This window comes from Silene latifolia, chromosome 9 (genome assembly GCF_048544455.1).
Source record: "Silene latifolia isolate original U9 population chromosome 9, ASM4854445v1, whole genome shotgun sequence".
NCBI classification, from domain to species: Eukaryota; Viridiplantae; Streptophyta; class Magnoliopsida; order Caryophyllales; family Caryophyllaceae; genus Silene; species Silene latifolia.
In genome coordinates, this window is record NC_133534.1 from 8,512,365 (window position 1) to 8,528,861 (window position 16,497).

At 35.5% G+C, this 16,497-nt stretch overlaps 2 protein-coding genes across 3 annotated transcripts; one reads left to right on the forward strand and one right to left on the reverse strand.

Moving 5' to 3' along the window:
- The first annotated feature begins 2,596 nt into the window (after nucleotides 1-2,596).
- Nucleotides 2,597-10,089, forward strand: LOC141598985 (protein ESMERALDA 1-like). Of its 2 annotated transcripts, XR_012523694.1 has the most exons (11): nucleotides 2,597-3,216; nucleotides 6,174-6,246; nucleotides 6,530-6,600; nucleotides 6,701-6,789; nucleotides 6,947-7,144; nucleotides 7,407-7,611; nucleotides 7,715-7,882; nucleotides 8,444-8,611; nucleotides 8,687-8,877; nucleotides 9,304-9,863; nucleotides 9,954-10,089. XR_012523694.1 is itself a non-coding variant. In XM_074418840.1 (10 exons), the coding sequence occupies exons 1-10, from the start codon at nucleotides 2,842-2,844 to the stop codon at nucleotides 9,464-9,466; spliced, it is 1,701 nt and encodes a 566-aa protein (XP_074274941.1). In that variant the 5' UTR covers nucleotides 2,633-2,841; the 3' UTR covers nucleotides 9,467-10,089. The 2 variants fall into 2 exon arrangements, 1 of the variants encoding a protein (XP_074274941.1); XM_074418840.1 differs by having other exon boundaries at nucleotides 2,633-3,216; nucleotides 9,304-10,089.
- A 903-nt stretch (nucleotides 10,090-10,992) lies between these two features.
- Nucleotides 10,993-15,841, reverse strand: LOC141598987 (uncharacterized). Its single transcript, XM_074418842.1, has 7 exons — nucleotides 15,624-15,841; nucleotides 14,348-14,628; nucleotides 13,608-13,669; nucleotides 13,423-13,501; nucleotides 13,196-13,334; nucleotides 12,157-12,270; nucleotides 10,993-11,516 (listed from the first exon to the last, which is right to left on the reverse strand). The coding sequence occupies exons 2-7, from the start codon at nucleotides 14,512-14,514 to the stop codon at nucleotides 11,325-11,327; spliced, it is 753 nt and encodes a 250-aa protein (XP_074274943.1). The 5' UTR covers nucleotides 14,515-14,628; nucleotides 15,624-15,841; the 3' UTR covers nucleotides 10,993-11,324.
- Nucleotides 15,842-16,497: the final 656 nt, after the last annotated feature.

Here is a 16,497-nt window from a genome sequence, read left to right on the forward strand (position 1 = left end):
ATCTAGTTCAGACTACTAATTCTTCGACATCGGCTTTTCGCTCATTTTTTAAAATTTTGCACGATCAAACTCGAATTTAAACTCACTAATAAAAGAATGCACTTGTTTCTTTAACTCAAACATACATGTACCGTTTGTTTATCATGTCATACATTTTTTAATATTGAAAAAAAAATAATCCCTAAAATATATGTACTCATCTAAATAAGATACATATTCTTATTGATTATTTGTTTACCTTTAATTAAAGTATCAATCACAAATTTCACAATAAATATAAAAGATACAAAAATGACTGAAACGGAAATAGTATCAAGCTGAATACATGTAACTATGTAAGCTTTTCTTACCATTGTTATCTCATAAAACCGTTAATATCCATCTAACAATTAAAATAGATTAAATGACATCTTATTTGGATAAATAATGTAAATGTTTGGTAATTGTTAGACATTTATTTTTTCAATCCTCTATTTTATTTGACATGTTAATATAATTTTAAGACAAATAAGCTCATTTTAACGATAAATTTGGGCACTTTTGGGGAAAGAAACATGCATAAGTTTTTTTTTTGTGTGTAAATCTTCGCCACGGGTACTCTCACGAAAAGGTAAATGGTCACCAAAAAGTTTACTTAATTCCATAAACAGGAATCGAACCCTTAACCTCATGGCTAAGAGATAAAGTGAGCACCCATCACACCAAACCTATTTGATTATGCATAAGCTCTTAACAAGAACAATAAGTTTCCTTTGTGACCGGTATATCTGACACAAGCTTATGACAGGTCAAATAATACCCACGTAATAAGACAAAAATCGGAGTATCTAGAGAATTACAAATGACTTATCTTTATTTAACATGTAAGTTTTATTTAACCTTAACCTATTATAAACCTATTATAAACCTGTGATGGATATTATCCGTTACAAATGACAAATCGTGGAACAAGAAACAAATCAAAGATTAATGAATATTGAATTGCTTGGCTTGTAGGACTCAAATACCAAAAAGATGTGAAATCCTCATAAGACCAAGACAAGGCTCCCCTAATTCCCCAACACGCCACCCCATCCCCACTCACATTCTCACGTGCACCCCTCTTACTCTATCCTCTTCTCATTAATTAGCACACCACTTCCTAATCACTCTTTAATTACATTACATTACATGTCTATTTATTTAATTTTGTATTACGGACACTTGTCAATTATATAAAATTGTACCCCATTAGCGTACAAATTACATACAAGTTGATTTATAATAAGAGGATCGTACATGTATTAAGTTTATGACAGGATAAATATAAAAATAATTTATCATATTTATAAACAGGTAAAATAGATAAGATAAGAATTTATTATTTCCTAGATACTCCGTATTATACTTTTTGTTATACTTGTAAACCGGTGAAACATGTAAAATAAGAATTTATTATTTTCTAGATATTATATGAATATTTTTTTATAAGCTCATTTATTTAACCTATTTTATTATTTAAGAAAAATATATTCATTTTAAACAAGAAGTTAATGGGCATACACTATACGGGGTACTAAACAATATTCCCATGTCTCTCCACTTCCTTTGAGATCGCACCATTTTGCATTTTGGGTTCAAATGTTAAATGACCAATTCAACACTATTGTCTGGATTGACAATTTTTTGAATTTAAGATGTTTGATTTCTTTTGCATTTTGAAGTCGATAGATAAGAGCATAAAATAACGGTATAAATATCTTTAGTTTATGGCTTAAAACGTCTTAATATATCATACAATTAGTCTTGCTTGTGACGGGCTAATCCCGTCACAAGCTTGTGACCTCTCACAAAAAGAGAGAGGGGACAAGGTGGGACACCCTCCATGTGCTTCCCACTCACCTTTTAAATGGGTATTTTGTGAGAGAAAACGGTATCCGTCACAAACTTGTGACGGATATCGCCATCACAAATGAGAATTTGTGTATATCGTAAATGCAAAATATTCTTTTTGGTTCGTAACTCGTAAAAGTAACCCTCAATCAATTTATCTAATGCAAACATAAAATCGAGTGATAATATATTTTCGAGTGACGTTTGTGAATTACGACCATCACTACTCTACAAGGGATCAAAGTATACTTACATAAAAACATCACGCATCACGATATTTGGAATAATTTCAAAAAAACCGAGGTAGTAACATTAAAGATAATTATTCGTGTCACTCGGAGAAAAAGGAATGTACATCACATATACTACCTCACATTTAATGAGTTTTTGAGTTTTTGTGTATTGTTTTTGAGTTCTATATAGTTTATAAATTATATTTTAGCTTTATGATGACAAAATCAAATTTTTCTGAGCTTATATGTAATTTTTTTGAGTTATAATATAACTTTTTGAGATTAATGTTAAGTAAATAAATTCAAAAACTTTATAATAAAACTCAAATTTTTTAAATTAAAACTCAAAAACTTTATCTTAATCCTAAAAAACTATATTATCTGATGTACTACAAATGTATAATTTTTAAATTAACATTTTTATCTGTATTTTTCTTTTTTAACCAGATATAAAAACCGTCTTAAATTAAGACAATGCATTAACGAGTAGCGTCCTTTCATAATAAACATCACGATAGTACACCCGCATGCCAGCGCCGCACAAACCCGGCACTCTCCCTCTCTCTTCCCTCCCCTCCTTCCTTCCTCCTGCACTCCTTCAATGACGTAGCAAACACCCTAAGTCAAATCCCCTCTCCCCAAATCCCGGTCAACACACACAGAAACTAAAAATCACACAAAATTACTGTAATAATTAATAAATAAAAATAATAATAAAAAAAAAATACTCCACCAGATGCAAGCATACATCCGTATACCAAGCAGCGGCCACTCAACGCCGTCGCCACCACACTCGCCCTCCGTACGCTCTCCGCGTTTCCGACACACGCGCTCTAAACGAGGTCGTTCTGTAGGACCACCTCCGCCGCCGCGTACGGCGGCGCATCATCTCGCTTACGTCATACTGTCTGTCTTGTTACGTCGTCAAGGGATATTTTTATTTGCGCCGTTAATTTATATATCTGGTATGTTGTTTTATATGGGAACGGTGTCGTTTGATGTTGGACCGATTATTACTCATCGGCTTGCTCCCGGTTCGGTTTATCGGAGTCCTCAGCTTTATGCTAAGGTGAAGCCTGATATGGATGCTGATAATTCTACTGCCGATGCGGTAATTACTGTTACTTTATTACTGTTTAATTACTTAATTACTGTGTTTTGTTTGCGAATTATGTGTTTGTTATGTAATGTCGGAATGATCTAGGTTTAGAATTCGGTTCCGAGGTCTAATGTGTAATGCGAGTGATTATTGTGTGGTTTAGTGGATTAGTGCATTTGAAGGTAGTGATCTAGAGGAATTAAGCGAGTTATGGCGGTAATGACGGTGAATTGAGATTGCATGAGCTGGTTATAGAGAGTTGTAGTGGATTTGAATGTAGTGATCTAGAGGAATTGAGCGACTTATGGCGGTAGTGACGGTGAATTGTGATTGCATGAGCTGGTTATAGAGAGTAGTAGTGGAATTTGATGAGATCTTGAGTTTATATTTTAGGAATTTTAGGAGTTTATTGTATGTTTGAGCTGTGACACGGTTAAGCCCGAAGAATACTCGTAATGCTCAACGTTAATGAGACTTATGAGAGATGGCAAGAGTTGCGTAGTTTGCGTTTACTGGCATTGGATTGATATTTTATGCTGTAGTTACTGTTAATTGCTGTGTTATCTTTGTGAATTGTGTGTTTATTTGAGCTGTTGTGTAATATCGGAATGATCTAGGTTTGGAATTCGGTTTCGTGTGTAATGCGAGTGATTATGCGAATGATTGTTGTGTGGTTTAGTGGACTAGCGGATTTGAAGGTAGTGATCCAGGGGAATTAAGCAAGTTATGGCGGTAATGACAGTGAATTGTGATTGCATGAGCTGGTTATAGAGAGTTGTAGTGGAATTTGATGAGATCTTGAGTTTATATTTTAGGAAATGAGTGTATATTTGAGCTGTGAGACGGTTAAGCTTGAAGAATACTCGTAATGCTCAAGATGGCAAGAGTTGCGTAGTTTGTGTTTACTGGTATTGGATTGATATTTTAAGCTGGTGCGGTGTTCTTAAGTATCAGGGATCATCGCGCCAAGAATTATACCAACGGTCGTTAAGCGTAACTTATATTGGATTGTGATTGCATGAGCTGGTTATAGAGAGGTGTAGTGGTATTTGATGAGATCTGGAGTTTGTTTTATTTTATTTTTAGGTGTTGAATATATGTCTGAGCTGTAACAGACTAACAGTCCAGCTCCGAGAACATAACGTTAATGATGGTTAGAATTTCCTAATTTGTTTTTGCTGGTTCAGCGTGTTGTCTTTAGGTATGGGAATTATCGCAACAAGGATTACATTAATGGTCGTTAAGTGGCTTTTGATATATTTGTTTGAGCAATGTAGGTGGTGGGTTTGGTACTTTGCAATTTTGCATTAGTTGATAAATTTTGATTCATGCTCGAGAAAGAGTGATGTCAAGAAAAGGCTGGACTATTTGTGATGATGTAGATCTAGGAATTGTATTTAGCTGTCCCCTCTCTTTTTTGATGTGGTTGCTTTAAGCTTTCAGAATAATGCATTACGTTGCGGGAATCCTTATGTTTTAAACAATGTTACAATGTGCTGGAACTGGAGTTAATGCGACAAGGCGTTTTTAGTAATGGGTTGTGCTTCTGGACTTTTGATGCTTTGAGGTATGACTTGGGACTTTGGGAGTTTGTATTTGCACACTTTTGAGGGAAGTGTAACTTCAAGCTGATGTAAACTTGAGCCTTTTGATGTCAGATTCAGTTGCGGAAGGAGTTCTGTTAGGATTTTAATCGATTAAGTTGTAGCTTTCTAAATAGCGATGTAGACACTTGTGTTTTTGACTGCTTTAGTTAGTTATGGGAATTATGAATAGGATAGGGTGTCATTTTTGTTTAATTGTTTGGTTTGAGGAACTCCAAAAATGACGTACATCCAAGAAAATACATGATTTGCAGGGTACTTTTTTGCTATTTTGGTGTCCATATAGAAGTAGAAATTTGATAGATGATAAGCTAACTACTCCGTATGGGAGTTTAATCAGGATATCAAATTATCAATTGATTGGAGTGTAGTTTACTGAATAGTGATGTGGACAGTTGTGATTTTGATTGTGTAAGATAGTTATGGGACATTATGAATGAAACAGACAGGGCATCAGTTTTTGCTCTAACTTGTTTGTTTTGCTGAAATCCAAAAATGATTTGATGGAAATTGTTTATTGCTGTTTTGCGCAGCATACCATATAGAAGTAGAAATTTTATATGTTAAGTAGAGGGTATTGATGTATCGTATCTGAAAGCTTTTTAGCTTACCTTCTACAACAAGTACATAAATTAGTTAGGTTAACTACTCAGCATGCTGTTAAAGCTGGTATTTATATATCTTTAGAATTTAGCCTTTTGTAGTCTCTTTGCTGTCGGCACTTCTCAAAGATACCATTGACTACGTTTTTGTCACTCATTGAGGCTCCTCAAATTGTTCAATTATAAGCAAAGATTCTGAAATGGAAAAAACAGTCCCCTCTTAATTTTCCCCTTGAAGACTTTGGGCGAGCATAAAGCAAACAACACTTGAAACCTTAAAATGTAGATTTTTCTAAAGCTTTTTGAGTGGGTGACATTTTGAGAAATACGGAGTCTTAGATTAAAATGGTAGAGCAAGTAGTTAGCTCAATCTCTCACAATAGTCTGTTGATCGCCTTTTACTGAAAGAAACCAAGCCACCTACAGCTAAAGGATAAAGGTCGTAACCTTAAGGCTGTTAGCTTACAGGTAGACTTTTCAGAAATTTTTTGAGTGCAGGACATCTTGAGAAATGAATTTGAGACCCAACTGACGGAGCAATTAGTTAGCATGAGCTTTTGTATTAGCTATGTTTTTATATGTATATGCATTTATCTATTGTTTACCAAGGGCTAATTATCAAAAAAATTTAGCAGGGCTTAATTGGCAGGAGTCTTTTACCATTGTTGTTGTTGATTATCAGTTCATCATATTAGTAATTTGTTTCTGTAGCTCGTAGGACTATAATATTATCTTTTGACACCAGGTATTGATTTCCATGTAGATACTAACTATATGGAAAAATTCTTACAAAGGCGGTGAGTGGAGACCATGTGTTGTAAATAAGTCTTCTGAAGGTAAGAAAACTGTAATTCCAACTTCAGTTTTAAATGTTGGCTGTCGTTTTCTCTTTTCTCCTACTTTTGTGTGTGGAGACCATATCATAGGTTTTTTCTTTAAGTTGTATAATGCATATTGGCATTTTTATTATCTTTTTATTTAAACCGTTATTTTAATGTGACGCAAGTTACACGACATAATCTCTTCGTCTAAGGGATTATTCAGTATTTCGCCTTTAGCTTTTTACTATCTAATGTTGTTCATGTTGATCAATCTAATATGGCGCTTGCCGTTTGACAGACGCCTTGCCTGATTCAAATGGCTATATTTATGTTGAAGCAAACGGTGGCTTGAATCAGCAAAGGGCATCGGTCTGTTTACTGTCTCAATTATTAACAATATCCTGATGTTCAGCTATATTTTTTCTGAAATGTTTCTTATCTGATCGTGCTTGCTTTTCTTGTTTTATAGATTTGCAATGCAGTTGCTGTGGCAGCCTATCTTAATGCGACTCTTGTTATTCCAAATTTTCATTATCATAGCATCTGGAGAGATCCTAGGTGAGTCACTTTAATTGTATTTAGTGCTCCATAGTATATGACTTAGATTCAAGTTATGTTCTCGTTATCTTGTTTTTTTTTCCTTCACAAATTTCATAGCCCTTTTCGCTACACAGCTGGATATATTAGTTATTGAGTTCGGTTTATGCCTCTGCAGCAAGTTCAGTGATATATATGATGAGGATTATTTCATCAGCACCTTGCAAAATGAAGTACGTATCGTCACTGAGATTCCTGATTACCTAATGGCGCGGTATGACCACAACATGAGCAATGTCTATAATTTCAGAATCAAAGCTTGGTCGTCAGTTCAATACTATAAGGACAATGTTCTTCCAAGATTACTTGACGAGCAGTAAGTGGATGTCGCCTATTACTTTTCAATTGAGTATTCTTCTGTCTCCTGAATTAATTATTTGGTTTCTGATTTACCTAAAGAGTGTACTTTGTCTTGGTGACGTTGTTAGTATCTGTCCTGTCTCCTGAGCTACCAAATACCTCCTTATTGTCTCCCTCCTTTTGTTATGTAGTTATTTTTATTATTGTTCTTTTATTTCAACAAAAAGAACACAAATAGTTTTGCTCTTTTAATTAACGCTTCTTCATGAACAATGTAGGGTCATAAGGATCTCTCCCTTTGCAAATCGATTGTCATTTGATGCTCCCCTAGCTGTTCAACGACATAGGTGCTTAACAAATTATGAAGCTTTGAGGTTTTCAACCCCAATCCTAACCTTAGGGGAAACTCTCGTTGCAAGAATGAGAGAGCGTAGTGTAAGCAGTGGAGGAAAATATGTCTCGGTGCATCTTCGCTTTGAAGCGGTTAGTTAACCTTGTTTTAGTTGTTGAGATTGGTGATCTCTGAGAAGTGGCTATCAATTTTATAGGATGTCGGTTGATGTTATCTTTTTCACGTCAAGTGCAGGACATGGTTGCTTTTTCTTGTTGTGTATTTGATGGTGGAAAGCAAGAAAGGTTAGACATGGATGCCGCAAGAGAGCAGGGTTGGAGGGGCAAGTTCACGAAGCCTGGAAGGGTCATTCGTCCTGGTGCAATCAGAATCAACGGCAAATGCCCACTTACTCCTTTGGAGGTAAAACTTTTTCCACACTTTGTTTAAACATTTTATTATGCATTCTTCTTAGCTACTCGTTTGAGAACATGTATAACCATTACGATGAGGTGCTATCAACTGCTCTTGAAAGAATAGTGATAGTATATTGTGAATGGACAATTGAGTTCAGGAGTGGTTTTCATTTTCTTATCCAAATTGAGATCTCTGTTTGGAGAATTGACCATATGTAGGATAATGTTTAGGGATTGGTAGCCTCTTTAGCTTCATTACGAGCAAGGTTTCGAATTTTCTGTTGCCTAATATGTTAAAACATTAAGATCAACCAAAAGCCAAACAGTTTATGGTGGACGGGATGGTATGATTGAATACTAACCTTGGCAGTAGAATTAAATTTATTAACTATTCTGTTTATGGAGAAGATGAGGGGAAAATACACGTGGATGATGGGGATTGATTTTTCATATCTTATTATTTGACTCTTCATGTTTTATTTTTCTTATTTTTGCAAACATTTTTCTTTTCATATGAATCTATTTTGAGCTTCCTAATCTCTTTTGGTGCTCTCTCTATATGAATCAGGTTGGTTTAATGCTTCGTGGCATGGGCTTTGATCGAAACACATCTATTTATTTGGCATCTGGGAAGATTTATGATGCCGAGAGGAATATGGCCCCATTGTTTGAAATGTTTCCTCTTTTGCAAACTAAAGATATGCTTGTATCACCGGAGGAGCTTGCACCATATAAGGTTCATTTCTCCTCCTCTGTCTTATGCTTTGTGTTTTTGTGAAAGCTTTGTTAATGTCATCTGTTTTTTTTGCAGAACTATTCTTCCAGGATGGCCGCTATAGACTACACTGTCTGCTTACAAAGCGAAGTTTTTGTTACCACTCAAGGAGGCAATTTCCCTACTTTCTTGATGGGCCATCGTAGATACTTGTATGGTGGACACTCAAAGACAATCAGGCCTGATAAGCGGAAGTTGGCTCAGCTTTTTGATAATCCAAATGTTGGGTATGTTTCTATCCCATGACTAGTTTATGAATTTTTTTTTTATCTTTATCAAATGTTAGTGTTTCATGGGTAGGGTCGTGTAGTTTCCATGTTAGGCCAATAGTTACTTAATAAAGGGTATCCATCGGAAGAAATGGTTTAAAGAATGATGTTGCTAAAGGAAAATGGTTAGGCATGTCTAGAAGGTGAGACTTAAAAATTGAACCTCTACATTAAGTTGGAGAAAACGCGCTTCAATGAGTAAGACATTCTCTAGCTGGCCATTGTGGATATGCAAGAGTGTTGAGGAAAGTAGGTCTGCATTTGTCATAGTAGAAATTCATTAGCGTAGCCCAAACGTTCTAGTTTCGAGTTTCTTTCTATTCGTTCTTGCAAATTTAAGCATTATCATTAAGAGGCGTTTATGTTGGTAATTGGTGTATATAGATGGAAAACGTTCAAGAGGCATATGCTGAACATTCGGTCCCACAGTGATTCCAAAGGTTTTGAGATGAAAAGACCAAATGACTCCATCTACAGCTTTCCATGTCCAGACTGTATGTGTCGAGTCAACAAATCAGAAGATTCTCGAGCAACGTCTGCAACATGAATTGCTGGTACCATAGAACACATGGGTTATTTTTCATGTGAATGGTACCAATTCTTTCATTCTTTTCCCTCTTCCTTAGTGGTGGAAGGGTAACACAATTCAGTTTTGAAACTCCCAACAAGTTGGTTGGAAGAACACTCTGATAATTTTCCGGGCATGATCAGAGTGAGACGTGAATCTTATTGTACATGACACGATAGGTGACTCATACATCCTTCGCACAAAAAGGAGGCGCTCGGCTGTTGACTATACACTGGATAGAAGACTAACAACTGCCACATAAAATTGTCATTCTTTGTCCCTCAATTTTGTCATTCTTTTGTTGTATATGATTGCCGGGTTGGATACATAGCTGTACAAAGCAGGATGAAGTCGTGTAAAATTCTTTTCTCGTAGAGTTTATCATTTGTTCAGAAAATGTAATGTGATTTCTTCATAGACTGCTATGTTGTACAGGATGAAGTCGTGTAAAATTCTTTTCTCGTAGAGTTTATCATTTGTTCAGAAAATGTAATGTGATTTCTTCAAAGATGTCTATGTAAGACAACAAATGCTTAAAGCCGGATATTAGTGGTTGGAGTGATTTTTCGACTGGTGGCAGATAAATTGGTTTGTTTCGGATGGCAGTTGGTGTTTTCTTCCGCATTTTCTTCTGCATCACTCATTCACGGAAAAAGGAACGTTGTGACGAATAGAGGGTGGCGCTAACATTGTTGAAATTATCAATTTGGCGAAAGTAAATGTAACTGGCAAATCGGTCAGATAAAAATTATTCGCAGTGAGTAGCAATAATAAGGAACAGTGACAAAATTCCTGTCAACTAAAGATCTTGTAAGAAAGCCGTCTTAAAAACCTGGTCTAAATGACACCACCACCGCCTTTAAGCGACAGATGTGCAAAACCTTCGCAAAAGCTAATCTACCACCGTAGGCTAATCTACCACCGTAGTACCTGTAACGAGGGAAAAAAAGACCACTTTTTGATAAATAACGACATTTTATGTTAAATAGGGACTACTTTTTATTACTAAAAAATGGCCAGTTTATTCAAAATTGGTCACGGTTTACAAGTAGTCACTATTTACCACAAAATTGTCACACTTGTCAAAAAGCAAAGGTACAATCGTTGTACGTGAGAATTACTGCAAAAATGTGATCACCCTTACCATAGAGTTTATCATAGGTAGATCATAGATGGAAACTCCATAAATTTTACAAAAAAGATCTCACTAAAACCATTCCAAAGGTTGTAAGAGGATTTTTGCACGATGACAACGAGATAATCGAGCCATTTTTATCTCGGTAATAGACAACTCTGCATCAAACCCGACTTCAGAACAAATTGATGTATATGAGAAATACTAAGACAATCTCCGCAGAGTGATTTAAGAATAATCACAACATAGGAAGCCATTGCATACCAATATACCATTACTCGGAGGCTATGTACTGTAATTGACTTTCCTTTAATTTAATCCCAGTTTAATGTTGTCAAAAAAAAAAAAAAAAAAAAAAAAAAAAAAAACAGAAATTCGAATCCCCTTCATTACATAAACATATTGTACTTGTCCTTCTTCCATCTCACCATATTATACAATAAATAAATGAGATTCAATTACATTATAATGATAATTACAATCTATAAAACATGCCCCCATTAATTTTCGACCCTTCAAGAAGCACACGCCATTTTTCCGGGTTCCTAGCTGCCCAGTACTCTTCCACATTGTATCAAGCAATCACAAATTAGCCAGGAAAAGTTCCTATAATAATTTTACAAATTCCTAGTCTTCTCAAATTTTATTAAATATGGTCTCCTAAAAAGAATAGATTGCAAACCATCCGGTCTTCCAGATGCGCTATTCAAGAAGCTTATTGCAGGTGCCAACGCCAACAGCTGCAGCAAGATGCCATGCAGCGTGTAGGTATGGAGTTTCAGGAAAAACATCATCCGCAACAAATAATGCACCGCCTAACAATGACGATGCTTTGTGTATATTATGTGCCATTCTTAGCTCTGGGTCTTTTACTGCCCTCTTAGCAAATGCTACCTGCAAATATACGACTTTTTTTGAACAAACTTAACAGAAACTGCACAAACCAATCATTTAGACACTGACATAGAAGCTTGCACTTAGTAGAGGTAAACGAGAGAAGTTCCCGAAGCATAAACAAAGATCGCAAATATAGAGAATATTTAATTAGATTCTTTATAATTTCTAATGGCAGAGACACAGAACAGGGACTTGCTTATAGGCCCCTAACCAAGTACTCCGTACGAGAAACCAAGTCAATAAGGTGCTACGGTTATACGTTCCAAGTCAATAATTTTTTAGTCGACTTTCCTTTTGGAGAAACCAATACCTTCAGAAAACTATAAAAACAAATTGAGAAATTATAGGAGAGGCGCAATAAAAACATTAAAGAAACTTCCTCATCTCACTTCAAATTTCCGGCTACTCTTTGCGCGAGGAATAAGGAAGTTCAATAATTCCCCACAAAAAGAAGTTCAATAAACAATTGTAAAAGTAAGCAAATAGCTGATCACATATATCTTTGGTTGCCAAATTGTCCAAGTGAACTCCACATATTTTGTGTTGAAAACCAAGCCTGAAACCTTTGAATCCAATGATTCAAATCACATTCGACTATTCAAGCAGAGGGTTCAAACTTCAAAGTGCTGAAAATTACCTCCATCAAACCAGTATGAACAACTGAGACCATCAGCGGTTGGAAGGGTAGACATAAAGCAGAAGCAGCCATCAGATAATTTGGATTTTCACCTATAAGTGCTCTGGAAAGACACTGCAGAAAATTTCCAAAGATTAGCTATTCGACATGTGCATTAAACATAAGAAACGAAATTCTGTTGCAAACAGTACAGCCAGCATGAACACAGTAAGATGAACAGTACTTGTGTATCACAAAAGAAACTCCATCTTGATCAAAACAGTATATGTCGTTTTCTACTTCACCATATACTCACAGGGCATGATTAGACAACACGGTTGTGAGATATCGAGTTGAAGTTCTTAGTGTTTAAACTTTTCTTACTGTGTCACTCTCATTTTAAATTTACTTAATTTTGATGTAGTCTTGGTCTACGAAAGAAGAAAAATTCTAGCTTTCCAAAAAGGAAAACAAAGATGGGGTCTTGTGGCATCCTAATATTTAAGAGTTCGCATAGAAACGGTATGAAGTTATGTAGCAACGTTATGTACTAAAATATTGAATTCGAGTGCAAAACTCCCATGCTTAAAAAAACACTAACAAAAGATATGATATGCTTTCATAATTCCATGTGCAGTAACATTACATTATGTACTGACATAACTTATTAGTTATCCTTGATCACTCCATGTGGCTAGAATGCTAAATAAATATGATATGCTTTCATATATGATTATGAAATTACAGAGAGTCTACTGTAAGTAAGACCATAATGTACACAAAAATAGATTATCAATTATCAGTAGAACCGCGCACCCACAGGTATTTTTCAGAAGTGGCTTGTTTATTCAGAGCACTAGAAACTTCAGAACTCGTCGCAGATATTCATCAGAGATAATTAATTGAAGGTACAAATCCATTTCATCAATGTTTTCACAGATTAAACTGATGACACTCATTTTAATAGTTGTTTTAGTTAAACAATTTACGCAAGTTCAGCAGATGTTTACAGCATACACTCATACAGTCACACATGATACAATATTTTAGTCAAACTCACCACAGTTGTTGTTGCTATCATGGTATAGTCAACCCATCTCATAAACTTCCTTATTCTGCCTCTTGATGTATGGTACAAACTAGAGGCAACTCCAACTCCAATCAAAGAATTAGCGTATATCTTGCACTTCATATTTTTCCTGCATGATGATCATCAATACAATATGAGTAGCGAGCTTAATAGAATTACCAACAGAGACATCCATGAAAAGCGGTGAAGAAACCTGCCTTGGTGCCTGGAACCCTAGAGCAATAAATGGGAGAGAAGTGACGACATTAGCAACAGTTTCAGCAATGTTTTGATCACCTACAATTGAAATAAGGCAGCTATGAGTTTAAAATGAGCCTTTAACAGATACATAATCGGAAGACCTGGCAAACAAGAGTAAGCAGTAGCTTCTATCACCGCTTACCACTAAGGTTACAGGTACAGTGGACAGGTCGTAAACGGACTGATAATTGCTGTCGTACATGTCTGTTACACTCAAAAGGTAGTAATGTTATTAGTAGTTCAATAAACATAGTCCCTCCATCCCATTTATATTGACCTCATTTGACTTTAGTGGTGAGTCAATATTAACTTTGCTTGATATTTCACATATTATACAATACATAACTTTCCAAATTTAATATTATGAAGATAGTAAATTTGATAAATGACATGTGGCTAACTTGACCTTGTATATCTACATGTTTTTGGGTCGATTAATGGTCAAAGTTGATATCATTTGACCAACAAAACCAAATGTGGACAATTTAATTGGGGTTGAAGTAGTGGCTTGCAAGACGAATGTGATGGACTAACAGTAGAGGCCACCATCAGGAAATCACAACCCCATAAAAATACTTCGTCCACCCCTAACAAACTGATCAACTTTTTATTTTGGCTACGCAAAAGATTGATCACTTTCTATGATAGGTTAAAATTGCAATATTTCCATTTTCCCCTTAATCAATATAAAGAAATCATACTGCATCAGCCGATAAGATAACATTTATATTGAGTACTCCATAAGGAGAGGGAGGGAGGGTGATCAAGGATATATTCCACTATATATTCTATAAACTGCCTAAAATTAAAAGTGATCAAATTTTGCCGAAGGAGAGGAGCATTAAACCTCATGAAAGCATGTTTCTTTTTTATTGTACTCACTTCATCAAGAGCTGCCGGGTAGCTCGAGAATTTGAGCTTTCAGAGGTGGAAACTCGGTCCCCATTTTGAGTGACTTCTTCGACAGCAAATGGAGAATGTGGAATCACTTGCACTCCATGAATACCTTCTAAACCTCTATTAGATTTCAGTGCACTCTGGGAACCCATCCTCGGCTAGTAACTGAGCATCAACTGCCTACCTACAAAGCCTTGTAGGTAGCAGCTGAATGACTTGTAAGTTTACAATCAGTTCTATTTCTTCGTATCTTCAGAACCAAAGCACTGAAATATTAAAGAAGTTGTTAAAAACATGACTTTGGGAAAAGGGAAGGTTGATTCACAAGACAAAATGTAGAATACCCATTTAATAAAGTTCCCTAGTTTTCCAATGCTCTTTAAACAGGTTTGAATAACTAAGCATACTTTTCTGTATTTCGCGCTTTTAGAGCAACATTATTATTAAATCAGTATGATGAAAACAAGTGATTAGCATTAGCCAACCAACATTTATTTATTCAAAGGTTCTCTCTTTCATTAATTTCCTGATAACTACAGAGTTATCAATTCAGAACCCATAAGAAAAAAAAAAAAAAAAAATCTAACTCAATATGCCACCAATTAGTCTCTCTTAAAACCGTTGCATTACCCAAATCATCTCTTTTAACAATATTCAGTACTCCGTATTAATCATTTACCGAAAAGGTCTTAGCCTAATGGTTAAGACAGGTGAATCCCCCTCCCTTAAATTATAATGCCCTTATTGTGAACAATATGATTGAGCAACTACCTATAATTATCATATACTCCTTCCGTCCCGGTTAATTATTGTACTTTAGTTTTAGCACAAAGACAAAGGAAAGAGAAGGGGGCCAATCTCTAAATAACAAGTGGACTTAATTGAGTGTGAATGATCAAATTGTTCATCAAGTTCATTCTTAAAATAGAAAAGACAATAATTGACTGAGATACACCCAAAGCGGAATAGGACAACAAATAACCGGGACAGAGGGAGTAATATGATACAGTTTAGACTCCAATCACAACAATAAATTAGCAATTAAGCATATGTCCTAATCATGCATCATCATCCGTAACAGCTAAGCTGGTGGTACTCATGACCTAGGTTCAAATCTCGTCAGCATCAAATCTGCCATTGCGGCTCCCTTTACAACAAAAATTAATTTAAAAAAGAAAATCCAACCAACCAAACAATCAATAAATTAGTTAATTAAAACCACAATGACAATAATTAATGAGTTACTGAAACAGAGACATACATGAGTAATTGAATCCAACAGAAAAGAAAGCGAGGAAATTGAAAGATGAGGCAGAAGAAGTTGGGAAGGTAGTTTAATTAGTTGGAAGAGTAAATAAATAAATGAAATAATTATAGAGAAGAGAGATGCGGATCAGTGGAGGGGAGATGCGCGTGGTGCTTCGGAATCTTCTGGAGAACAGTTATTGTGTTTCTCCAGCATATTCGCTTCTTATTATTGCCAATTTGGCATTTGATACCTCCGTTGTTCGTGCCAGCGAGGGGGCTTACGAGTTTCGGAGTTACGGTCAAGTTGTCGAGTGATTCAGCGATTTTGTTTTGGAACTGGAAAAAAAAAAAATAATTGTTTTGTCGGGCATTAAGATTAAGGTTTTTTTGAAGAGTAAATTACACATAAATCAATGTAATTAATGCATATATTAACTATTTATTTCCTCTTTTAGTTGAATTTATCATAACCTTTTTTTTAATAAGTCTCATTTATGTCCATCTTTTCTAAAAGATTTCTCACAACACCCCCACCTGCTCTCCCACAGTCCCAGCTTGTGAAAGGTCTTTTTAAAATGAGAATTTTTTAAAGGTTTTTATTCTCTTATTTTCAATTAGTTTGTAAATTTGTTCGAAATTCTGCTCACATAATTTGAACAAACGTATGAAAATGCTTTGAAATAACGGAATTATTTACAAGGGGTTATTTGAGTAGTTTAGATTTAGGTTATTTTCCTTGGCACAAAATCTCATTGAAGACGGCACGTATCCGTCACTTTGGAGTGACGGATACCATTTCCTCTCACAAATGACCCAAATAGAGGAGGGAGGGAAGCACATGGGGGTGCCAGAGGAGGGAGGAAAGCACATGGGGGTGCCCCCACCTT

Bases quoted from the DNA above. Each gene is read 5' to 3' on its own strand.
- LOC141598985 (XM_074418840.1), top strand. From the start codon at position 2,842: ATGCAAGCATACATCCGTATACCAAGCAGCGGCCACTCAACGCCGTCG. The intron at 6,247-6,529 runs GTAAGAAAACTG...GCCGTTTGACAG, and splicing joins TGTAAATAAGTCTTCTGAAG to ACGCCTTGCCTGATTCAAAT. The intron at 7,883-8,443 runs GTAAAACTTTTT...TATATGAATCAG, and splicing joins GCCCACTTACTCCTTTGGAG to GTTGGTTTAATGCTTCGTGG.
- LOC141598987 (XM_074418842.1), bottom strand. From the start codon at position 14,514: ATGGGTTCCCAGAGTGCACTGAAATCTAATAGAGGTTTAGAAGGTATT. The intron at 13,670-14,347 runs GTGAGTACAATA...TGAGTGTAACAG, and splicing joins ACCCGGCAGCTCTTGATGAA to ACATGTACGACAGCAATTAT. The intron at 12,271-13,195 runs GTGAGTTTGACT...AATTTTCTGCAG, and splicing joins TGATAGCAACAACAACTGTG to TGTCTTTCCAGAGCACTTAT.